The sequence below is a fragment of the Coregonus clupeaformis genome, chromosome 26 (assembly GCF_020615455.1).
Source record: "Coregonus clupeaformis isolate EN_2021a chromosome 26, ASM2061545v1, whole genome shotgun sequence".
Classification (NCBI taxonomy): Eukaryota; Metazoa; Chordata; class Actinopteri; order Salmoniformes; family Salmonidae; genus Coregonus; species Coregonus clupeaformis.
The window spans coordinates 36268605-36293989 of record NC_059217.1 but is presented as its reverse complement, the minus strand read 5'-3'; the positions used below and the strand labels follow the sequence as shown (position 1 = coordinate 36293989).

Genomic DNA, 25385 nt, shown 5'->3' with positions numbered 1-25385 from the left:
AATAACTAGATTGAAAATGGCTGTTTACAAACCAAATGCACAATTAAGTGAGCTAGATGCATTAAACATGTTTGATGTTTCCTCTGAACAGAAACAGACCGCAATCAAAATATGAATCGAAACTTTATTTTAGAAAAAAAGCCCATTGGCTCAATTCGATGTAGGCGACGTCACTTCCATCAAATTGAGATGTGCGCAAGCGCGGTATGGGTTGACACTAACAGAAAGCTAGCTAGACGAAGTGAGGCCATCTGTTATTTATATGGCAGCTAGCTATCAAGTTTAGAGATGGCACACTTTTCACTTTCCTACTGTCGTGTATGATATAGCTAGTTATGTAGTTGCTGTAGCTAGTTAGCGCTTGGTAGTGTGTAACGTCACTGCTGTTGTTTTTTTGTCTGTAGCAATTGTTTTAGCTAGCTTACGCTTGCTAGTTAACGCGTTAGAGGAAATGGCAGAGTTTCTGCAAAGATTTAACGTTTTGAAATTTGGTTGGCGACTCCTGAAATCAAGTCACGCAGGAGCAGGCAAACAACTTTATATCTCGTATTTGTCATCACGGAGTTACAGCAATGTAAGTCGAATATTTCATTGTTGATTCTGATTCGTTTATAGTTAGCTAGCTAACTAGTTACCATAATCAAACTTTGATTCAAAGTGTGGTCACTCAATATTCACATTCCACATAGCTAGCTACAAATCTCAGTTTCAAACGCACAGTTATCCAATCTGGTGACTTTGATAATGGCATTTGCATGGTAAACCACTGACATAATATTTTCATCCGAGTTGGCTAGATTAGCTAGACAGTTTCCCTTGTGTCACCTTTACACTTGCTTGTCCTTAATGACCCACAGTCCCTGCCAATACTGTCCTAAAAATACCACTCCCAACCGGCTGAAACTTGAAAGAGTTGGTTGACAGGGACAGAATATAGTACATGTAAACACACCACTATGATACAGTATGTTCACTGCCTGTCTTTACCTGTCCTTGGCTTGGACAGCCCCCTTACAGAAGGGAACCAGTTCAGGACATTGCTGTTGCGTAACTGTTGGGCTGGTCACTGTATCACTGCAGACTAATCCCACTACTAACCCACCTTAAAGGCCTACCATAAAGAAAATGAGGGTGGTCCGGCATGTAGACCTAAGGCCTACACACATACAAGGATGCGAGACCACTACTGTAAACCATCAAGTCTCAAAGTCCACTAAAGAAAGGCTGCACGTCACACACCATTCCTATTTCTCCACAGGGCCACAACTTGTTCGGGCTCCTCTTCGACATCGATGGGGTGCTGGTGCGGGGCCGCACACCCATCCCTGCAGCCAAACAGATCTTCAGGAACCTGGTGGACAGGAAAGGGAAGTACAAGGTGCCTGTGGTGTTTGTGACCAACGCAGGGAACTCGATGAGGCAGACCAAAGCTGAACAACTGTCACACCAGCTGGAGGTGGAGGTGAGGGATGCATCATATTGTCATATAGCACCCAACAATCCTGCACTAACATCTGGGTCATATTGTCATATAGCACCCAACAATCCTGCACTAACATCTGGGTCATATTGTCTCACCTGCTGGAGGTTGAGGTCAGGGATGCGTCTTGGTCATGTTGTCATGTCTCACCTACTGGAGGTGGAGGTCAGGGATGCATCTTGCAGCCAACAATCCTGCACTAACTGGTTCTGTGCTTTACTGATTGTTTTGCTTGTGTTTTCCCCCACAGGTGTCTCCAGACCAGGTGATGCTGTCCCACAGTCCTTTGCGTATGTTCAGTCAATATCACAACATGTGTGTGCTGGTGTCAGGTCAGGGCCCAGTGCTGGAAGTGGCTTACAAGTATCCTTACTAATCTCCAGGCAGAGCAGTGATCATGGGGGTGACTCTCTCCTAGACATTTTGAAGAGAGATAGATGATCTATGTAACAGAGCAGCAGTGATAATTGGGACGACTGTGAGATGTCTAGGGATATACACAACATTTCAGTCATTTTAAAAGTGGTGAAGAGCAGTACACTATGTATAGATTAAGTCTCTATTGTCCTCTAAAGGGATGTCCTTTCACAGCCAACTATGTAAAATGTACACTGCGATCAAAACTGATGTGCAGACTGTAATACAATAGAAGACATCTATTGGGCAAAATAGGCACACATTTGTTTTCCTGAGCCATTCAGTAGTCCAAGAAAGATGAGGTCTTTGTCTAGATTTTGCTTCAACTGTTTGGTAAACAGTAGGACGGTTTAAAGGGGCAATCTGCAGTTCCAACAATAACAAAGCATGAACCCCCCACTGTTGCAGTAAACAGCTGAGGGATGGGGCTGGAGAATTGTAACCACTCTCAAATTCATAGACATCGTTTCTGATGCAAGGACTGACCATCCATGATACATTGTAGTTTAAACCATGTTTTGAGGCTTTAGTGATTGTTTACAAACAGTGGAGTAAAACAAGCCTATATTTTGGGTTCTGATGGGATACAACAGTTGAACTAAGCTCGTGAGGCATTTATAAGTTATATTCTTCAAGAATCAATGGGTATATCATTAATTTAAAAGACCAATAATTTAAAAGTGCAGATTGCCCCTTTAATCCCAGCATAACCTTTTTAAATGCTCACTGTTGTGCTGCTCTCCCTCTATGAATGTGTTGCATTGTCTTGCTCTGTTTAATGTTCTGTTATTTTCAGTTTGACCTTTAACCTATCCAACACCAGTCTGGGATTTCAGAATGTTGTTACCATAGACATGCTGAGGGATGCCTATCCTCTCCAGGACATGGTGGATCACAACAGAAGACCCAAAGACATGGTGAGGGTTTAGTTGGGGGAGAAAGGGTGTGACCTGGGTTGTGTTCAGCAGGAACAAACTAATAATGGTATGAAAGAGGAGAATAGAGAGCTAAATTAGACCTTTATGATGCATACGTTCTTATGGATTTACCGTTCGGATCTCCAGCATGTTTACAGAGTGTTGAATTATCTTACAGGTTCCACCAAGTAAAGAGTTACCCCCGATAGAAGGTAATATAAAAATAAAACATTTTTAAACTTACAGAAGATTGACTTTTGACTGATTGACTGTCTTAACTTTGTTTTTTTTTAGCCATCATTCTGTTTGGCGAGCCAGTCAGATGGGAGACCAACCTCCAGCTAATAATGGACGTGCTCTTAACCAATGGGAAGCCTGGGAATGCCCTGACAACACTGCAGTACCCTCACATCCCAGTGCTGGCCTGTAACATGGACCTGATGTGGGTGGCTGAGGCCAAGAACCCCAGGTGGGAACACATACTTACACTGAGCATACCATCAAGGCGATTTAGCTCAGTCTCAGTGAACCTGTAGCCAAATTGTTGAAAACAACTGTAAATGTCCCTGTTTGCTAGGTTTGGTCACGGCATGTTCCTGGTGTGTCTCGAGAGTCTGTATAAGAAGGTGACTGGCTGTGAGCTGAAGTATGAAGCTCTGATCGGAAAGCCCAGTGTGGTGACCTATAACTACGCTGAGCTGCTCATCCGACAGCAGGCTGAGAGTCTGGGCTGGACTGAGCCTGTGGAGAGACTCTACGCCATCGGGTGAGACTGCCTGCCTGGGTTACATACTGTTTATGCCATCGGGTGAGACTGCCTGCCTGGGTTACATACTGTTTATGCCATCGGGTGAGACTGCCTGCCTGGTTTACATACTGTTTATGCCATCGGGTGAGACTGCCTGCCTGGGTTACATACTGTTTATGCCATCGGGTGAGACTGCCTGCCTGGGTTACATACTGTTTATGCCATCGGGTGAGACTGCCTGCCTGGGTTACATACTGTTTATGCCATCGGGTGAGACTGCCTGCCTGGGTTACATACTGTTTATGCCATCGGGTGAGACTGCCTGCCTGGTTTACATACTGTTTATGCCATCGGGTGAGACTGTCTGCCTGGGTTACATACTGTTTATGCCATCGGGTGAGACTGCCTGCCTGGGTTACATACTGTTTATGCCATCGGGTGAGACTGCCTGCCTGGGTTACATACTGTTTATGCCATCGGGTGAGACTGCCTGCCTGGGTTACATACTGTTTATGCCATCGGGTGAGACTGCCTGCCTGGTTTACATACTGTTTATGCCATCGGGTGAGACTGCCTGCCTGGGTTACATACTGTTTATGCCATCGGGTGAGACTGCCTGCCTGGGTTACATACTGTTTATGCCATCGGGTGAGACTGTCTGCCTGGGTTACATACTGTTTATGCCATCGGGTGAGACTGCCTGCCTGGGTTACATACTGTTTACGCCATCGGGTGAGACTGCCTGCCTGGGTTACATACTGTTTACACCATTGGGTGAGACTGCCTGCCTGGGTTACATACTGTTTACACCATTGGGTGAGACTGCCTGCCTGGGTTACATACTGTTTACACCATTGGGTGAGACTGCCTGCCTGGGTTACATACTGTTTACGCCATTGGGTGAGACTGCCTGCCCGGCGTAGATACTGTTTCAATCAGGCCTGGGTCACATCTATGCATTCCAACTTGACTATTTAACTCAAGTTCCTTAACTCTCTGCCTTCCCTCCCGTCTCTCCCTCAGTGACAACCCCATGGCAGACATCTACGGCGCCAACCTCTACAACCGCTACCTACAGTCCTGCCACCGCACCCGGGCCCTGATGCAGCTCAAAGGGGGGGGAGGGGGGGAGCCTCAGAGCCAACCCCTGGAGGACGCCCACGAAATGACCTGTGCCGAGATGGGAGGCGTTACAGGGGTGTACGGGGGTGAGGAGCCCCTCCCTATGGGGTGCAGCTCCATCCTGGTGTGTACGGGGGTGTACACCCGGGACCAGCAGGAGCTGCCACCTGACCCCAGGCATACGGTTACAGAGCATCAGATCTTCCACGGTCACAGGGACTTCCGCTTCGACCCCAACCTGACCCAGCCATCCTTCATGGTGCAGGATGTGAAGGAGGCTGTGGAGCTGGTGTTCCAGCAGGAGGGATGGCCTCTGGAGTAAGAGGGGCTTGAGTCAAAAATACTGTCCTGTCCCGTACCCTGTTCACAGCACTGCCTGCCAAGTAAATTAACAGCCCCTCAATGTCTGGGTCTATAAGGCTGTGTTTACACAGGCAGCACAATTCCCCCCCCCAAAACATTTTTTCACTAATTGGTCTTTTGACCTATCACATCAGATCTTTTTCAGAGTTGATCCAATTGGTCAAAAGACAAATTAGTGGCCAAAACATCTATTGTGCTGCCTGTGTACTCGCATCCTCTTGGGTTAGGACAGGGTCTAAGAGTTCAGAGACCCCTCTGTGACCAATAAACTTCTAAAATACAAGTTCACATATGAAAGCAACGTCCTCCTCAACCGCCTCACTCGGCCATACTAGTACAGTCACTCATACAGCAAAAGTCTAGAATGTCTGTGCACATTTACTGCCATTGAGATTTCCCTAACTTTTACCTTACTGTTACGTGCCCTGTTCTAAGGAGTGTAGCATGCTGACTAGACCTGCCAAGTTGCATGCGCGAGCATTGCAAAATAAATGTACACATGCATGTTATTCCATCATTTAATCCGAACTGCGGGCGGCGCTCCCATCTACTCAGTGGTTTTCTCGAGCATACTAACCCACGTGGGTGACTGAAAAATGAACGAGCAGAGATTAACTACAAGGTTTCCCCTTTTATCTGTGGATTAATTGTCAATTTTGTATGACTCAAAATGGGTCAAAATTCTATATTTATTTCAGGTGAAATAACAACCCAATGTTTATCTCCAGGACAAATTGGCTAGCGATAGCAAGCTAGCTAAATGTCCATGAATGTTTCATGTGTGTTTTGACCCGTCTCCAAATTAATATAGTTGGTTTTGGTATTTTAATCTACGTGTCATGAACGCGTCTGGTGGGGAGAAACAAAATCACCCGTGGGCCTGTTTGAAGGTGTAATGCGGTCTGTTTTGGCTTGATTAATATTCTTAGTCAACTTGAAGCAGCATCAGTGGACTGAATACATTAAATACACTGTTGATAGGCCAGTTACTTTACTGTGATGGGTTAGCTTTTAAGATATACAGTTTCCCTTTATATCTGTCTGCCATGTCTCTATCCAGGCCTGTTACAGAATCACAGGAACAACTTCATGCAAGTGACCAGTTTAAGTCCAGGAATGTTCTTCGATGGGCTCCACAATTGATGCAAGGCTAGTTGTTCCATTTACCATTAACTAAACAGGTGCTACATATCTGGTTGTGTTCCAAGTAACGTTTGGAGCGTCTTACAATAGCCATTAGCATGTGAAGGCAGGACATTGTGGGGATGTAAAGCATTTTGTGATATTTTATGAAATGATTTATTTTTATGGGATTTGTTATTGAATGTTTTATGCAGGGGTGTCAACATTTTTAGCTATGTTCAATTGGCCAAAAGTTCTGAGGGAAAGACGTGTGAGACTGTGGAATTGTCATAAATGCAACACTGTATTTGACAAACTGAAGGACAATAATAAAAAAAAAAGGTAAAAGCTCAAACAGGAGTATTCATTGAAACCAGTCATTTTTTTCCCCCCACGTAAAATAGACCACAGGTGACTAGGGATACTTTCAACACGTTTGGTTATTAAGTACTGGCATTGTTTATACAATAATAGTATGTTAACAATAATGAGGTGCTTATGACTACTGGCAGCCATGTTTAAAATTACTGGTAAACTTGTGAAAGTTAAAAGTGAAAACAACTTCAGTGGCAGTGATAGTCACCATCATCAGTACAGTACTCCTAAACCTACAGCGCATTGGGAAGTATTCAGACCCCTTGTCCTTTTCCACATTTTGTTACGTTACAGCCTTATTCTAAAATTGATTAAATCGTTTTTTTCCCTCATCAATCTACACACAATACCCCAAAACGACAAAGCAATACGTTTTAAAATAAATTTTTGCAAATGTATTAAAGATTAAAAACACAAGTACCTTATTTACATAAGTATTCAGACCTTTTGCTATGAGACTCGAAATTGAGCTCGGGTGCATCCTGTTTCCATTGATCATCCTTGTGATATTTCAACAACTTGATTGGAGTCCACCTGTGGTAAATTCAATTGATTGGAAATTATTTGGAAAGGCACACACCTGTCTATATAAGGTCCCACAGTTGACAGTGCAAGTCAGAGCAAAAACGTAGCCATGAGGTCGAAGGAATTGTCCGTAGAGCTCCGAGACAGGATTGTGTCGAGGCACAGCTCTGGGGTGGGCTCCATCATTTTTAAATGGAAGAAGTTTGGAACCACCAAGACTTCCTAGAGCTGGCCACCCGGCCAAACTGAGCAATCGGGGGAGAAGGGCCTTGGTCAGGGAGATGACCAAGAACCCGATGGTCACTCTGACAGAGCTCCAGAGTTCCTCTGTGGAGATGAGAGAACCTTCCAGAAGGACCACCATCTCTGCAGCACTCCACCAATCAGGCCTTTATGGTAGAGTGGCAAGACGGAAGGCACTCCTCAGTAAAAGGCACATGACAGCCCGCTTGGAGTTTGCCAAAAGGCATCTAAAGGACTCTCAGACCATGAGAAACAAGATTCTCTGGTCCGATGAAACCAAGAATGAACTCTTTGCATGAATGCCAAGCGTCACGTCTGGAGGAAACCTGGCACCATCCCTACGGTGAAGCATGGTGGTGGCAGCATCATGCTGTGGGGATGTTTTTCATCGGCAGGGACTGGTAGACTAGTCAGGATCGAGGGAAAGATGAACGGAGCGAAGTACAGAGAGATCCTTGATGATAACCTGCTCAGGACCTCAGACTGGGGCAAAGGTTCACCTTCCAACAGGATCTGTAATCGCTGCCGAAGGTGCTTCAACGAAGTACTGAGTAAAGGGTCTGAATACTTATGAAAATGTTATATTTCAGTTTTTTTATTTTGATTAAATTTGCTAAATATTCTAAAAACCTGTTTTTGCTTTGTGGTTATGGGGTATTGTGTGTAGATTGATGAGGGGAAAAAAACAATTTAATCAATTTTAGAATAAGGCCGTAACGTAACAAAATGTGGAAAAAGTCAAAGGTTTGAATACTTTCCAAATGCACATTTATCACATCCACACAATATAGTACACACATCCCCTATCCTAAGACATTTCTTGGCAGCACCTATAGATGTAAGCAGTCTAAAACTAGTGGGCTTTGTGGCTTTACATCTACAAGTGTCAAGGGACAGTGTGTAGGCAACGTTGATTCCAGACAGGTTATCAGCACCACAACGTCTCCCACGCTTCCCGTCAATTCTCTCAACAACATGATTTCCTGTCTGTAGGATCGGAGCCATGGATTGGATGGGAGTTTGAGGAGAAGTGTGGGGAGGCCTGTGAGTGTTGGTCTGTGACAGCGAGGCCATTCCTCACCATCAGCTCCCGGGCCATGAGCAGGAAGGCTGCCTCCACATTCTGGGCGTCCTTGGCCGAGGTCTCCAGGGCGGCCAGCGCACCCCTCCCCTCAGCCAGGGTACAGGCATCCTCAAACAGCACTTGTCTCTCCGACTGCCGGTCTGACTTGTTCCCTAGAAGAGAAGAGCAGAGGAAGTTACAGAAGGAAATGTGTCTTTCTATGTTAGTTTCTGTTGATGAATGTTGATTGTTTGGAAGATTACATTTTTTTGTGTGTGTGTCAGACATTTCTCTCACCCACCAGTGAAGATGAGCACCACATCTGTTATGTCATAACTGTTCAGTAGGCTTTATAACAAGAGTTTATCTAAAGCCATGTTTTTCCTGTGTCTCTCCCACCCACCAATGAGAATGAGCACAACGCTAGCAGCCCCATCCTGTTCCACTTCTTGGATCCAGTGTGTCAAAGAGTCAAAGGTTGGCCGGCGTGTGATGTCGTAGGCCACTATGGCGCCGTGGGCACTACGGTAATAACTCTGGGTGATGGAGCGGAAACGCTCCTGTCCAGCTGTGTCCCACACCTGCAGCTGAGGAGACGAGACGACACACGCTTCAGCTGGAGAACACACACACACAGTACACCAATTCCTTACACACACACTCAGCTAAGGAACAAAGGGTCCATTGAAAAAGCACCCCTAGCCCTTTCCCCAACCCTTCGGTGGAACGAGATCGGTGTAAGCATGGAGAATGTTCCCCTAAGCATATTAGAAAGCCAGCTGGAGACATCACCATATTGCTTTTACCTAGTCGCTTCGGCAAACCCTTAACAGGGAAGGGACTGTGTTTTTTAAACTTCTATACATCACTGTGGAGGAGAAACTGGTACAGGGAGGTTTGTCACTTGTTTAATTTATGGAAGATATGTTTTTAAAGTCCATAATATCTCCATTCCCTCCTCCAAATACACAGACAAACATGCACCTAGGAAAACGCTTATACTATCCATATACTCAATTGTAGTCACTTGACACACCCAGAAAACTCACGCAGCGGGGCGATCGAATGTTAGTTAGACCACCCTTGTTCCTTAAAATACAAAAAAAGTATATGCTGAATGCTTCTTTGCCCGACGAAGACAGCAGAGGCAGAAGGATTCACACAATGTAAAGACAGTTGAGATAGCTAGGCCTATTGACACAACTTAAACACTGACAAAGCAAAGACAAAATGTCCTGTACTTATCATTGATTATCCTAGAAAAATGGAAAATGTACACATGCACCTTACCTTGACCTTCCTGCCATTGATGACCATGGTTCTGACGGTGAAGTCCACCCCGATAGTGTTCTGCTGTTTCTCCATGAAGACACCAGACTTAAATCTCTGGACCACGCAGGTCTTCCCCACGTCTGAGTCTCCCACCAGGATAATCTTAAAGAGGAAGTCAAAGGAGTCGTCCTGCTCCGGCCCAGAGGACTGCATGGTGAGGGGTCGCCACAGGGCCAGTCAGAGACACCACTAAACTAGGGCCAGGCTGAGATGCCCTGCAGCAGTGATAGAACTGGTTCTCTAATGTGTATGTTGTTAGTTGTGTCAATAACAGTTGAAACTGTTGACAGAGATTGGTTACATCCTGGTCAGAAACATGGGGAGAACACTTCCTCAAGAGGAGCTAAAGAAGTACATGAACACTTCCTACTTAAACTGTGTCACTTCTATTCAGATTGTCTTGGGAAAGCTCAGGAACTTAAAAAATAAAAGGTTCCTATGCAGAAAATAAATTGCTGAAGTATTGAAGATAAGGCTTCATTCAGTAGGCTATATCCTCTACCTCTACAGGTGTTCCCTACTCGGCACCTCTTCAGATATTTCCTCAGGTGTCCATCTCCCAAAGTGCGGTCATTCCACACTAAATCAAATGTTGACCTGCAACAGATTCATTCACAGTATAAACAATATCACATATAAAATGCTAGTCCTCAATGAACAGTGTGTTGGATTATTATTGATTTTTTGATTTTTTTAAGGTCCACGTTTCAAGTCCTATTTACCCTGTTCGATAGGTTGTATACATCCAAATCACTCACATTCTTTGTGCTCATTCTTCCAACTGCTTCCCTGTGCAGTTAGTGTGCTTATGCCTTTCATACCATATCCCTCTCTCTACTACTCTGTTGTTCTCCCCACTCTCATTGGTTCACAGACCGCTAAGGTACACCCCTTACCTTTCCTGGCAGGTGCGAATACCAGTTGTCTGGCCACCTGCACCGCTGCATCTTGGGAATTGTAGTTTTCTAGGCAAGGTCCCAGGTCTGTGAGGACAGGAAGGAGGGATTAGTCAGTGAGAAGTTCATTGTTTATCAGTCGCAGCGGTCACATCTAAGACTTGTCTCTGGGTTCTTACAAGGCTCACTAGGTACACATCGTTCAACAGAGGGAATCACTCCTCCTATAGCTGCTCCTAAAGAAATGGAAACACTCAACTATTTTGTCTTGACAGGTGGCATTTGGACCCCAGAGAGCTGCATAGAAAACACTCAGAAACACACATGAACAGACACACACGGCCTGCCCCTCTCACTATTGCCACCTCCTGACAACTAACACATTCCAGTGCATTCAAAACCACACGATAACAGCTAAGTAAAAAGCAGGCAAAAACACAAGACAACACTTAAGCATTTTAAACATCTTCTTTTCTTTTGGAGGGGGGGTAAATCAGCTTTAATATTGCAGATAGATTGTAGCATCCATCAATGTAATTGTCTGCATCCTTTCCAAACCCCCATATATTTTATTGGTAAATATATATATATATCCCTAAGTGAGCTCATTCCACACTAAATCAAATGTTGACCTCCAACAGCATATGTATTTAAAAAACATATTTTTTCCTTTATTATTTTCCCCTAACCCTACCACCCCTCCCCTAATTGGAGTAAACTAATGGACAACAACACTTGGGCTTCTACTTCTAGCTTATACATACTATATACATTTTACGGACACAATGTATTTTACAATAGTTATCTTTTGTTTGTTTTTAATCCCATCCTTCAGCTACCCTCAACCCCTCCCATCTATCTCTGAAGAGTATACAGTTTTGATTTCTATTTGCCATATATTTCTAACTGTGCTTTTTCACTAAAGTTCTGAACCAGTATATTTTACATGAGTTATCTTGTTGTTTATAGACATCTTGTTAATGAGGGTTGATTTAATTTACTCTGTGTAATGAATCCATTTGACCTCAATCCATACAATGACCTCTCAGGGAGATGTTAAGTGGAGTGATGAAGAGTCTACTGTTCTGGAAATCAGAGACCCCCTCTTCTCTCTCTCTCTACCCACACACTGGTTCGTTGTCATCTCAGCCCACAGAGGCACATGGCAAAGCTGGACACAGAACAATGCATGTGAGTGTGAAAGGCGCTGTGCACCATGGCTGGCCACCATCTTCTACCTCAGTGTGTATGTGTGTATGTGTGTGTCACATGATGGTTCCACATTAAGCACTGTAGCCTGAGGAATGTTTATATTTCACCCACATCTCCTGTTATTGACTACACACACACATCCTGTTATTGACTACACACACACACACACACCCACCGACCGACACCGTATCTCCTGTTATTGATTAATATTCTACAGCTCTCTACTGATTTCACCATGTTAGCATTTTTTTTACTGTATCAGAAAAATACAGTTAGGGGAGAATTCAGACCTGAGTTAAGCGTAAATGGAACTTAATTTCCTTTTTATGCACCTTTTTCTCTATGGGTATTTTGACCTTGAACTTTAGCATGGGCAACGCATGGGTCAGCCAGGAATTTGTCTGGGGTGGAGATCGCAGAAATGGAGGTGTGGCAGAGTTGTGTCAACAGATACAGTGGGGGAAAAAAGTATTTAGTCAGCCACCAATTGTGCAAGTTCTCCCACTTAAAAAGATGAGAGAGGCCTGTAATTTTCATCATAGGTACACGTCAACTATGACAGACAAATTGAGAAAAAAAATTCCAGAAAATCACATTGTAGGATTTTTTATGAATTTATTTGCAAATTATGGTGGAAAATAAGTATTTGGTCACCTACAAACAAGCAAGATTTCTGGCTCTCACAGACCTGTAACTTCTTCTTTAAGAGGCTCCTCTGTCCTCCACTCGTTACCTGTATTAATGGCACCTGTTTGAACTTATTATTAGTATAAAAGACACCTGTCCACAACCTCAAACAGTCACACTCCAAACTCCACTATGGCCAAGACCAAAGAGCTGTCAAAGGACACCAAAAACAAAATTGTAGACCTGCACCAGGCTGGGAAGACTGAATCTGCAATAGGTAAGCAGCTTGGTTTGAAGAAATCAACTGTGGGAGCAATTATTAGGAAATGGAAGACATACAAGACCACTGATAATCTCCCTCGATCTGGGGCTCCACGCAAGATCTCACCCCGTGGGGTCAAAATGATCACAAGAACGGTGAGCAAAAATCCCAGAACCACACGGGGGGACCTAGTGAATGACCTGCAGAGAGCTGGGACCAAAGTAAGAAAGCCTACCATCAGTAACACACTACGCCGCCAGGGACTCAAATCCTGCAGTGCAAGACGTGTCCCCCTGCTTAAGCCAGTATATGTCCAGGCCCGTCTGAAGTTTGCTAGAGTGCATTTGGATGATCCAGAAGAGGAATGGGAGAATGTCATATGGTCAGATGAAACCAAAATAGAACTTTTTGGTAAAAACTCAACTCGTTGTGTTTGGAGGACAAAGAATGCTGAGTTGCATCCAAAGAACACCATACCTACTGTGAAGCATGGGGGTGGAAACATCATGCTTTGGGGCTGTTTTTCTGCAAAGGGACCAGGACGACTGATCCGTGTAAAGGAAAGAATGAATGGGGCCATGTATCGTGAGATTTTGAGTGAAAACCTCCTTCCATCAGCAAGGGCATTGAAGATGAAACGTGGCTGGGTCTTTCAGCATGACAATGATCCCAAACACACCGCCCGGGCAACGAAGGAGTGGCTTCGTAAGAAGCATTTCAAGGTCCTGGAGTGGCCTATCCAGTCTCCAGATCTCAACCCCATAGAAAATATTTGGAGGGAGTTGAAAGTCTGTGTTGCCCAGCGACAGCCCCAAAATATCACTGCTCTAGAGGAGATCTGCATGGAGGAATGGGCCAAAATACCAGCAACAGTGTGTGAAAACCTTGTGAAGACTTACAGAAAACGTTTGACCTGTGTCATTGCCAACAAAGGGTATATAACAAAGTATTGAGAAACTTTTGTTATTGACCAAATACTTATTTTCCACCATAATTTGCAAATAAATTCATTAAAAATCCTACAATGTGATTTTCTGGATTTTCTTTCCTCATTTTGTTTGTCATAGTTGACGTGTACCTATGATGAAAATTACAGGCCTCTCTCATCTTTTTAAGTGGGAGAACTTGCACAATTGGTGGCTGACTAAATACTTTTTTTCCCCACTGTACGCTGTATTCTGACCTTGACTTAATTCCCTCATAATTGCCATTTTCCACAAGGTGAATATGACACAAAGAACAACCCTAAACAAGGGGAAGACCATTACGTTACCTCGTAGGCAGCCGGGTACCTTGGGACTGGGTCGACTCTTGTCCTGGGCACAAAGCCATTCCTTAAAGTTTTCCTCTGCTCGCTGTCTGCGCTCCCTCTCCTGGCTGCCTCCTCCTCTTACAACACAAGCGCTCCAATCTCAGCACCTGAACAGCTCATACTAGTTTCCATGGAAACCAACGCTATGTTGTCAGAAACATTCAAACTCAACTTCAAGTTGCATTTACAGGAATTTGCCTTACTTCAGTTCCACAAGTTCACATCAACTTGTATTCAGAGTAACAAACTGCTGTATACTTCAATAACATGGTTTAGTTGTGTGTTGATGCTGATTAGTTAGCATGAGGAGAGAGAGAATTGGAATATTTAGCAAATGGCTAGCATGCTAATGTAGAGAGCAAAGCAACAGAACATTTAATTCATTTTCCTCTTTTTCAGTTTACTGTTCTGAATAATTATCTGAATAATTCCTCAAGGCTACAGTTAAGGAACCTACTGTATTTTCTCCAGGTCCTTCCTCCGTAACCACTCTCTGTACTTCTCCTCTGCTTTCTTTTCAATCTCCCTCTGCATCTCCTTCTGCTCCTTGCTCTCATTCAGCTGTCTCTCCTGGAGATGGCAAACAATAACACAAACATTACTCCCACCTTTAGGTGCCCAGATGCATCAGAAAGCACACAAACTGCACGGTTCCTCTCTGGGATTGTGTTAATAACTGGGTGAAAATAAGGGGGTTCTTTCTTCATCTGCAGCCACTCCTGGATCTTTTCTCCACCACCATCTTCTTCTTCTTCTGCTCTCTCTCCTGTTCCTCATTCCGCTCCTTCAGTAGGCGCTTCTAACAAAGAACACTTGCCAGTCCCAGTCACACTCAGTTGCTCCATGTGGAGACATTTGCGGCCCTAATTTACGGAATTGAAAATATTAATAATTATCAACAACTAAATGATCAAATTCTGACTCAAATGCAAACAAGAGATGCCGAACTGAAGAAGAAACTAAAAAGATATATGGCAGTGCACCTCCTCTGCTTCCTTTTTCTATTCTGAGTCGCTGCTCTTTGGCTTTCCAGACCAGCCACCTCTCCCATGCAGAGAGAGATGCCTCTGGATCCTCTGCCTCGGTCACTGCTGTCCTCTCTGGGGGCTTCTGTGGTGGATCATCTTTCCATGGCAAAAATTAAAACACGAAGCAGATCATACTCTTTGGTTCTTTAAAAACCAGCTGTATGGAGAATATTGTGTGCTATAGCTTGGAAAATAAATACATGTAACTCTGGATGACAACATAATGCTATTTGTTTCCAACTTTAGGGCTGTTTTCCTAAAGAAATCATATCCCCTTCATGTTTTGTTTCCTTGCCACGATACTAACGAGTATCACGATACTGGTATCGTCCCGGCCCTAATGGATTGCTGTCATACCTTGTCCGTATACTGCTTACAGAGTAAGGAAACCAATGTCACATTTTGTGATTTGGGTGAACTATCCCCTTATTTGTTGATGAGGGGATCGACCCTAGCTAAACAGCAGGTGGCTCTAATAACAATTTAGTTCACTGTCTGCTGAGTCGAGTTGGGTAACATTGCTCTTGTACACCAACCATATCTGATGGGTGTCAGGGGTCTGGCATCTTTACTCCGTTTGGCTGAGGTGTCTGTTTGATGGGCGTGGTGAACTGCAGACAGGTCCTCATCACTCTCATAGCTGTCGTGGTGGTAGATGGGGGAGAGCAAAGAGTAGGTGGGGTCACCTGTCGAGTCATAGTCCACATTTCCTGCCACTGTCCTGGTACATCTTCAGAGGAGTTCAGCTGAAACTCTTGGAGGATGCTCACACTGATATATTGTGCAGTCACAGAGAAGGAAATGAATTACAGTTTAAACAATTTGATAAAATATAGATATGTCAGCAACAAAGCAAATCTCTGCAAAGGTGATCCTAAAACTGATCTGCAACTCCTATGAACAGCAGTATCTAACGTTAGTCTAGCGAGCATCATGTACATGGCTACTTGAACATTTACAGACCAGACAGCCAAAGCAGAGCTTCAAAGACCCACCAGCTTCACCACACATTACTAAAGTTATCCAAGCTATGTGCAGGGCCGAGCAGCCCTAGCAAGCCTAGCAGACTGTTGTTGAACATGCTTAGATAAATTACTGTAAACTAGCCTCCCTTTGCTAGTTAGCTATCTAGCTAGGTACCACGTTAGCCAGTTAGCAAATGAGCTAGTTACTTACTTGGCTACGCATGCTTTGTCTCAGCCTCCAGTATCTATGCTGCGATAGTCTATGTGCCGGGGGGCTAGGGTCAGTCTGTCCGATCTGGGGAAATTTTCCTTGTCCTATCTGGTGAAATTCTACTTGTCTTATCTGGTGTCCTGTGTGAACTTAAGTATACTCCCTTTAATTCTCTCTCTCAGGATCTGAGACTACCTGGCCTGATGACTCCTGGCTGTCCCCAGTCCACCTGGTCGTGCTGCTGCTCCAGTTTCAACTGTTCTGCCTGCAGCTATGGAACCCTGAACTGTTCACCGGACGTGCTACCTTGTCTGTTGCATCCTCTACAGCCACTGTGATTATTATTCGACCCTGCTGGTCATCTATGAACGTTTGTACATCTTGAAGAATGATGTGGCCTCAACACTTATACAGTGGCGATTTTAGCATGTAAGTCTTAGTAGGGCATATACAGTGGGGAGAACAAGTATTTGATACACTGCCAATTTTGCAGGTTTTACTACTTACAAAGCATGTAGAGGTCTGTAATTTTTTATCATAGGTACACTTCAACTGTGAGAGACGGAATCTAAAACAAAAATCCAGAAATCACTTTATATGATTTTTAAGTAATTCATTTGCATTTTATTGCATGACATAAGTATTTGATACATCAGAAAAGCAGAACTTAATATTTGGTACAGAAACCTTTGTTTGCAATTACAGAGATCATACGTTTCCTGTAGGTCTTGACCAGGTTTGCACACACTGCAGCAGGGATTTTGGCCCACTCCTCCATATAGACCTTCTCCAGATCCTTCAGGTTTCGGGGCTGTCGCTGGGCAATACGGACTTTCAGCTCCCTCCAAAGATTTTCTATTGGGTTCAGGTCTGGAGACTGGCTAGGCCACTCCAGGACCTTGAATGCTTCTTACGGTGCCACTCCTTAGTTGCCCTGGCTGTGTGTTTCGGGTCGTTGTCATGCTGGAAGACCCAGCCACGACCCATCTTCAATGCTCTTACTGAGGGAAGGAGGTTGTTGGCCAAGATCTCGCGATACATGGCCCCATCCATCCACCCCTCAATACGGTGCAGTCGTCCTGTCCCCTTTGCAGAAAAGCATCCCCAAAGAATGATGTTTCCACCTCCATGCTTCACGGTTGGGATGGTGTTCTTGGGGTTGTACTCATCCTTCTTCTTCCTCCAAACACGGCAAGTGGAGTTTAGACCAAAAAGCTATATTTTTGTCTCATCAGACCACATGACCTTCTCCCATTCCTCCTCTGGATTATCCAGATGGTCATTGGCAAACTTCAGACGGGCCTGGACATGCGCTGGCTTGAGCAGGGGGACCTTGCGTGCGCTGCAGGATTTTAATCCATGACGGCGTAGTGTGTTACTAATGGTTTTCTTTGAGACTGTGGTCCCAGCTCTCTTCAGGTCATTGACCAGGTCCTGCCGCGTAGTTCTGGGCTGATCCCTCACCTTCCTCATGATCATTGATGCCCCACGAGGTGAGATCTTGCATGGAGCCCCAGACCGAGGCTGATTGACCGTCATCTTGAACTTCTTCCATTTCCTAATAATTGCACCAACAGTTGTTGCCTTCTCACCAAGCTGCTTGCCTATTGTCCTGTAGCCCATCCCAGCCTTGTGCAGGTCTACAATTTTATCCCTGATGTCCTTACACAGCTCTCTGGTCTTGGCCATTGTGGAGAGGTTGGAGTTTGTTTGATTGAGTGTGTGGACAGGTGTCTTTTATACAGGTAACGAGTTCAAACAGGTGCAGTTAATACAGGTAATGAGTGGAGAATAGGAGGGCTTCTTAAAGAAAAACTAACAGGTCTGTGAGAGCCGGAATTCTTACTGGTTGGTAGGTGATCAAATACTTATGTCATGCAATAAAATGCAAATTAATTACTTAAAATCATACAATGTGATTTTCTGGATTTTTGATTCTGTCTCTCACAGTTGAAGTGTACCTATGATAAAAATTACAGACCTCTAAATGCTTTGTAAGTAGGAAAACCTGCAAAATCGGCAGTGTATCAAATACTTGTTCTCCCCACTGTATATATATTTCGATGCATGCCAGCAAAGCCACTACACAACACAACACAACACAACACTAAACAATACATTAATTGCACTAGAATGGTGACAAACGGTGCCCACAAACTGTTAGGGGCTACATAAAGCTGTCCCAACAGCAGTCCCAACACCTTACCACCGCTACACCTGGCTATCAGCGAAGCCTTGTCTGGCAGCGAAACAGTTAATTCAGCCTCATTTACTGCCTTTTAAAAAACATAGCTGATATGGCTGACTTGCTTAAACAAATGTGGTTTCTACTGACAATTGAGATGTACAAACTATGGCATAAGGGGACGACGAGTAGATAAGAGGCAATCTGTAATTTTGATTATCAAAGACCTATCATTTTACAGCGGTACAATGCCGACATCTAGTGGTCATACAACATACAGGGTGAACGAAAACAAATGCAAACACAACGCATAACCGCCAGAGGGGCTTCACCGGCTTGTGGACTGTGCTTCACCGGCTTGTGGACTGTGTGAGTTTGGGTATGCGATTTAAAAACACCCCCCTATTGGACCACATTCCGTGGACTGTACCGCTGTACTGTTTGAGTATGGATGTTAACCCTCCCGTTGTCCTAGGGTCAAAATGACCCGCAACTGTGTTGAACCAACTTTATTTAATTTTTATATTTTGGGGATCTTTTGTGAGAAGGAGGCAGTGAGACTTTAAAGAAAGTATCACTGCCTCCTTCTCACAAATGATCCAAAAAATATAAAAATTAAATAAAGTTGGTTCAACACAGTGGCGGGTCATTTTGACCCTAGGACAACGGGAGGGTTAAGACATTAATGAGCGAGCTAGGACGGACTTAGTCAATATAACTATTTGTTCAGCACTTTTGAAATGTACAGCGACAGAATTCAGAACATGGGCTGTTCTTACAGTATTCTCCCTGTACACCAAGTCAGAACCGTACGATAAATAATGGGGGCATATGAGCAGACAATGAAAGCTCTTACAATATTTTATTATGACATTTCTCTAAAACAAGCTATAGGCTACATGTGCACCACCAAGTCAGAACAGTAGGCTAAATTATGAGGGGGAAAAGGGACCAAATTATAATGGTGAGGCACATGGGCTACTAACAGCTTACTACACAACATACACTTAGTATTACTTTCTTAGCTACAGTATACATATCTCCCTGGCATATTACATCAATTATGCAACAGCATAGAATACATTTTTGGACTCACCTTGTTGTGCTGTGCTCCATTGAACAGGAAGGTGGCGTGGCGGTCCTTTGTGGGCAAATTTCTCTGGATTTATGGTGCTTTCAAGACAACTGGGAACTCTGAAAAAACAAGGTTGAATCATGGCGTCAGTGATCTTCAGGTCGGAGCTCTAGAAAGAGGCCCGAGTCCCCGACTTGAAATTCCGAGTTGGATGATAGTTAAAAACGTATTTTTTCAGAGTTCCCAGTAGTCTTGAACTCACTGAAGTCTGAGATTTCCCAGTTCCGAGTTTCCAGTTGTTTTGAACACGGCAGAAGTCATGCTGGATTGACAGCATGGCCAACGTTGAATGTTTATCCTTTTAAGCTTGGAAAAGAGACCCTTAACCCCAGATTTGGACCACACACCCACTCCACTTAAAAGCAGGCTAGTGATTGCTTTGCAATGTTTGCAGTTAGCCACTGATTCTTTCCAAACCACTCATTGTTGGAATAGTATAAAAGTAATCCTTCTAAAAAATAGGGTGGTTGTCCCACTGGCTATCATAATTGAATGCACCAATTTGTAAGTCGTTCTGGATAAGTCCTCTGTAGCTCAGCTGGTAGAGCACGGCGCTTGTAACGCCAAGGTAGTGGGTTTGATCCCCGGGACCACCCATACACAAAAATGTATGCACGCATGACTGTAAGTCGCTTTGGATAAAAGCGTCTGCTAAATGGCATATTATTATTATTATAAGAGCGTCTGCTAAATGACGTAAATGTAAATGTAGATTGTCGACTTGATTCATGATGATGACTGCTAGCTTTTGTTAGCTAAGACTTTGAAAGTATGATGTTGACATGATCAGTCCAATCAAAGCTACAGTAGATATAACGTGATTTGACTTCATTTTATCTGTGGCCAATGACCTTGAGCATTCTTGGATGGGCACTTCTAATGTAACTCTATGGCGGCATCCAAGGGGCTTGAATTTTCGTGCTCTCCGTAGATTTTGTGGTGACATAGTGTCCGCATGAGTGACAGAACACTGAGCCAATCATGGTGCAACTAGAGAACATTACCAACCCCTATGCTCCATATTTTCCTGCACCACCACCACAGAAAGCACTGAGCTGGGCTGAAACACCTGCATTTTGGAGCTGCCTTACTCAAGAAAGCAAAAAAGAGACCATGTTTGTATGCGGCTTTATTAACTCCATTTTTTTTTTTACATTGTTTGCAAACTGATATGTGACATGTATTAATGCCTAAATAACATGCAAAACAGGCAATATACACCACCGTTCAAAAGTTTGTGCCTGTAATCAAACCCACAATTGCTCCAAATACTCAACTAGTCTCAAGAAGGCCAGTTTTATTGCTTCTTTAATCCGCACAACAGTTTTCAGCTGTGCTAACATAATTGCAAAAGGGTTTTCTAATGATCAATTAGCCTTTTAAAATGACAAACTTGGAATAGCAAACACAACGTGCCATTGGAACACAGGACTGATGGTTGCTGATAATGTACGCCTATGTAGATATTCCATTACAAATCAGCCGTTTCCAGCTACAATAGCCATTTACAACATTAACAATGTCTACACTGTATTTCTGATCAATTTGATGTTATTTTAATGGACAAAGAAATTGCTTTTCTTTAGAAAACAAGGACATTTCTGAGTGACTGTCACGACTTCCGCCGAAGTTGGTGCCTCTCCTTGTGCGGGCGGCTATCGGTGGTCGTCGTCACCGGCTTTCTAGCTGCCACCGATTTCTTTTTCCATTTGTTTATTATTATTATGATTATTTCCCTATTTAACCCTTTAGTTCCCACATGGTTTTGTGCGTGTTTGTTCGTTGTTTTGTGTCATACACTTATGTGAGCTGGTGTGTTCTCCCTGCGTGGAGATTAGTATGGTTTATTTTTTAGTTCTGTGTCCTGCGCCTGACTCCGTCCTACCGCTGCACATTTGACACATGACAGAAACACGCACCAAGAATGGAGTCAGCAGGTGCAGCCAGTCCTCCGGTACCAGTGGAGGAGCGCGTCCAGCAGCACGCGACGATGCTCCAGAATCTTGGCACAGCTATGTTGCAGACCATGGAGCGCTGGGAGAGAGGGGGTTTTCCCACACCCCCATCAACTTCAGGTCAACCCACACCGATGTCCACCCCTCCGTCACCTGGACCCAGTAGGATTCGGCTCTCGCTCCCGAGGGCATATGATGGGACGGCTGCCGGGTGCCAGGGGTTCCTGCTCCAGGTGGAGCTCTACCTGGCGACCATCCACCCGGCTCCCTCGGGATACGAGAGCGTGTCCGCCCTCATCTCCTGTCTGTCGGGGAGAGCGCTTGAGTGGGCCAACGCCAAATGGGGAGGAATAGACGCAGTGTTGGTTCGCTATGAGGATTTTACCCGCCGCTTCCTGGCGGTCTTCGATCATCCACCTGAGAGGAGAGCGGCGGGGGAACGTTTGTTCCACCTCAGACAGGCGAAGAGGAGCGCACAGGACTTCGCACTGGACTTCAGGACCTTGGCGGCCAGCGTGGGATGGAATGAGAGGGCCCTGATTGACGATTACCGGTGTAGTCTATGTGAGGACGTTCGTCGGGAGCTGGCATGCAGGGACACCACCCTTACCCTCGACCAGCTGGTGGATCTATCTATACGGCTGGATAACCTGTTGGCCACCCACAGACGTCCGGATCAGGGTCTGTCCATTCCATTCCCCAGCACCTCTGACCCTACCCCTATGGAGCTCGGAGGTGCTGCTCTAAGGGTGACCGGAGGGGGGGGGCGTTTCCTGCACCAACTGTGGTCGCAGAGAGCACACTGCTGGTCGGTGCTGGGGAGGTTTCCTCAGGGAGTCGAGGCAGCAGGCAGGGCACTGGTGGATCATCCCAGGTGAGTAGGCACCCGACTTACCCAGAGCTCCCTGTTGCGCACATGTGTGCATGCATAGAATTTCCTGAGTTTTCCCCGCATTCCCAGCATAAGGCGCTAGTAGATTCAGGAGCAGCTGGGAACTTTATTGACCGTTCATTGGCCCGTAGATTAGGGATCTCTATTGTTCCTGTTGATGTGCCCTTCCCTGTACATGCCTTAGATAGTCGTCCTTTAGGGTCGGGCCTGATTAGGGAGGTCACAGCTCCACTATGTATGAAAATGCAGGAGGGTCATGAGGAGAGAATTAGTCTCTTCCTGATCGATTCTCCTGCATTCCCTGTGGTGTTGGGGCTTCCCTGGTTGGCCTCTCATGACCCCACTCTTTCGTGGCAACAGAGGGCTCTCAAGGGATGGTCACGTCAGTGCTCATGGAGGTGTGTAGGTGTTTCCATTGGTGCAACTACGGTGAAGTCCAAACCAGGTTTCCACTATGCACATTCCCCCCGAATATGCCGATTTGGCTCTCGCTTTCTGTAAAAAGAAGGCGACACAACTACCACCCCATCAACAGGGGGATTGTGCGATAAATCTCCAGGTAGGCACAGCACTTCCCAGGAGTCACGTGTATCCTCTGTCTCAGGGGGAGACGGCGGCTATGGAAACATATGTCTCAGAATCTCTGGGACAGGGATAAATTCGGTCTTCCACTTCACCTGCCTCCTCAAGTTTATTTTTTGTGAAGAAGAAGGATGGAGGTTTACGCCCGTGCATTGACTATCGAGATCTAAATCAGATCACTGTTAAGTACAGTTACGCACTGCCTCTCATAGCCAGTGTGACAGAGTCATTGCACGGGGTGTGCTTCTTCACCAAATTGGATCTAAGGAGCGCTTACAACCTGGTGCGTATCCGGGAGGGGGATGAGTGGAAGACGGCATTTAGTACCACCTCTGGGCACTATGAGTACCTCGTCATGCCGTACGGGTTGATGAATGCTACATCAGTCTTCCAATCCTTCGTAGACGACATTTTCAGGGACCTGCACGGGCAGGATGTAGTGGTGTATATAGATGACATTCTAATATACTCTGCTACATGCGATGTGCATGTGTCCCTGGTGCGTAAGGTGCTTGGTCAACTGTTGGAGCATGACCTGTACGTCAAGGCTGAGAAATGTCTGTTCTTCCAACAGTCCGTCTTTTTCCTAGGGTACCACCTGTCCGCGTCAGGGGTGGAGATGGAGAATGACCGCATTTTAGCCGTGCGTAATTGGCCGACTCCAACCACGGTGAAGGAGGTGCAGCGGTTCTTTGGGTTTTCCAACTACTACCGGAGGTTTATCCGGGGCTTTGGTCAGGTAGCGGCTCCCATTACCTCCTTGCTGAAGGGGGGACCGGTACGACTGCAGTGGTCAGCTGGGGCGGACAGGGCTTTTGGTCACCTGAAGGCTCTGTTACCTCGGCTCCCGTGCTGGTTCATCCTGATCCCTCCTTGGCATTCATAGTAGAGGTGGACGCATCCAAGGCTGGGATAGGAGCTGTGCTGTCTCAGCGCTTGGGTACGCCACCAAAGCTCCGCCCCTGTACTTTCTTTTCGAAGAAGCTCAGCCCGGCAGAGCAAAAATATGATGTGGGGGACCGGGAGCTGTTAGCTGTTGTCAAGGCTCTGAAGGTGTGGAGGCATTGGCTTGAGGGGGCTAAACACCCTTTCCTCATTTGGACTGACCACCGCAATCTGGAGTACATCCGGGTGGCGAGGAGACTGAACCCTCACCAGGCAAGGTGGGCCATGTTTTTCACCTGTTTTGTTTTCACCCTATCCTACAGACCAGGTTCCCAGAACGCTAAGGCAGACGCACTGTCCCGGCTGTATGACACAGAGGAGTGGTCCACGGATCCCACTCCCATACTTCCGGCTTCTTGCCTGGTGGCACCGGTGGTATGGGAGGTTGACGCGGACATCGAGCGGGCGTTACGTACGGAGTCCACTCCCACCCAGTGTCCAGTTGGGCATCTGTACGTTCCGTCTGATGTACGCGATCGATTGATCTGTTGGGCTCACACGTCACCCTCCTCTGGTCATCCTGGCATCGGTCGGACAGTGCGCTGTCTTAGTGGGAAGTACTGGTGGCCCACTTTAGCTAAGGACGTGAGGGTTTATGTTTCCTCCTGCTCGGTGTGTGGCCAGTGCAAGGCACCTAGACACCTGCCCAGAGGGAAATTACAACCCCTACCCGTTCCACAATGGCCATGGTCACACCTATCGGTAACACCACGATCCTGGTCGTTGTGGATCGGTTTTCTAAGTCCTGCCGTCTCCTTCCTTTGCCCGGTCTACCTACAGCCCTACAGACTGCGGAGGCCCTGTTTACCCACGTCTTCCGGCACTACGGGGTGCCTGAGGATATAGTGTCTGATCAGGGTCCCCAGTTCACATCGAGGGTCTGGAGGGCGTTCATGGAACGTCTGGGGGTCTCGGTCAGCCTGACCTCAGGTTTTCACCCCGAGAGTAATGGGCAGGTGGAGAGAGTTAACCAGGATGTGGGTAGGTTTCTGCGGTCCTATTGCCAGGACCGGCCAGGGGAGTGGCCGGTTTTCATCCCCTGGGCAGAGATGGCCCAAAACTCCCTCCGCCACTCCTCCACTAACCTGTCTCCGTTTCAGTGTGTACTAGGTTATCAGCCGGTCCTGGCACCATGGCATCAGAGCCAGATCGAGGCACCTGCGGTGGATGAAAAGGGCTTTATGAATTCATTTTATTTTATCTAGCTAGACTATCCAAGAAACATTTGGGTGTTTCTCTTTCCTTCTGTTTACTTGGTTGGGATTACAAACAATTTATTTTCCCATGATACATTTGAGTCATTTAGCAGACGCTCTTATCCAGAGCGACTTACAGTTAGTGAGTGCATACATTTTCATACTGGCCCCCCTGACCCCCCGTGGGAAACAAACCCACAACCTTGGCGTTGCAAGCGCCATGCTCTACCAACTGAGCTACACGCAATGTCTAGCAAATCACCAAAGCAGAACGT

At 45.6% G+C, this 25385-nt stretch overlaps 2 protein-coding genes across 2 annotated transcripts; one reads left to right on the top strand and one right to left on the bottom strand.

The window, feature by feature from the left end:
* Nucleotides 1–187: 187 nt before the first annotated feature.
* On the top strand, nucleotides 188–6524 carry hdhd5 (haloacid dehalogenase like hydrolase domain containing 5). The gene is made up of 8 exons (XM_041849753.2): nucleotides 188–574; nucleotides 1259–1462; nucleotides 1731–1843; nucleotides 2721–2814; nucleotides 2993–3026; nucleotides 3109–3283; nucleotides 3392–3580; nucleotides 4586–6524. Exons 1-8 carry the CDS (start codon nucleotides 452–454, stop codon nucleotides 5004–5006), a joined length of 1353 nt encoding a protein of 450 aa, XP_041705687.1. The 5' UTR covers nucleotides 188–451; the 3' UTR covers nucleotides 5007–6524.
* A 1503-nt stretch (nucleotides 6525–8027) lies between these two features.
* Nucleotides 8028–14077, bottom strand: LOC121539983 (ras-related protein Rab-19-like). The gene is made up of 4 exons (XM_041848634.1): nucleotides 13978–14077; nucleotides 9666–10690; nucleotides 8779–8962; nucleotides 8028–8548 (listed from the first exon to the last, which is right to left on the bottom strand). Exons 2-4 carry the CDS (start codon nucleotides 9858–9860, stop codon nucleotides 8280–8282), a joined length of 648 nt encoding a protein of 215 aa, XP_041704568.1. The 5' UTR covers nucleotides 9861–10690; nucleotides 13978–14077; the 3' UTR covers nucleotides 8028–8279.
* Between the last annotated feature and the right edge of the window lie 11308 nt (nucleotides 14078–25385).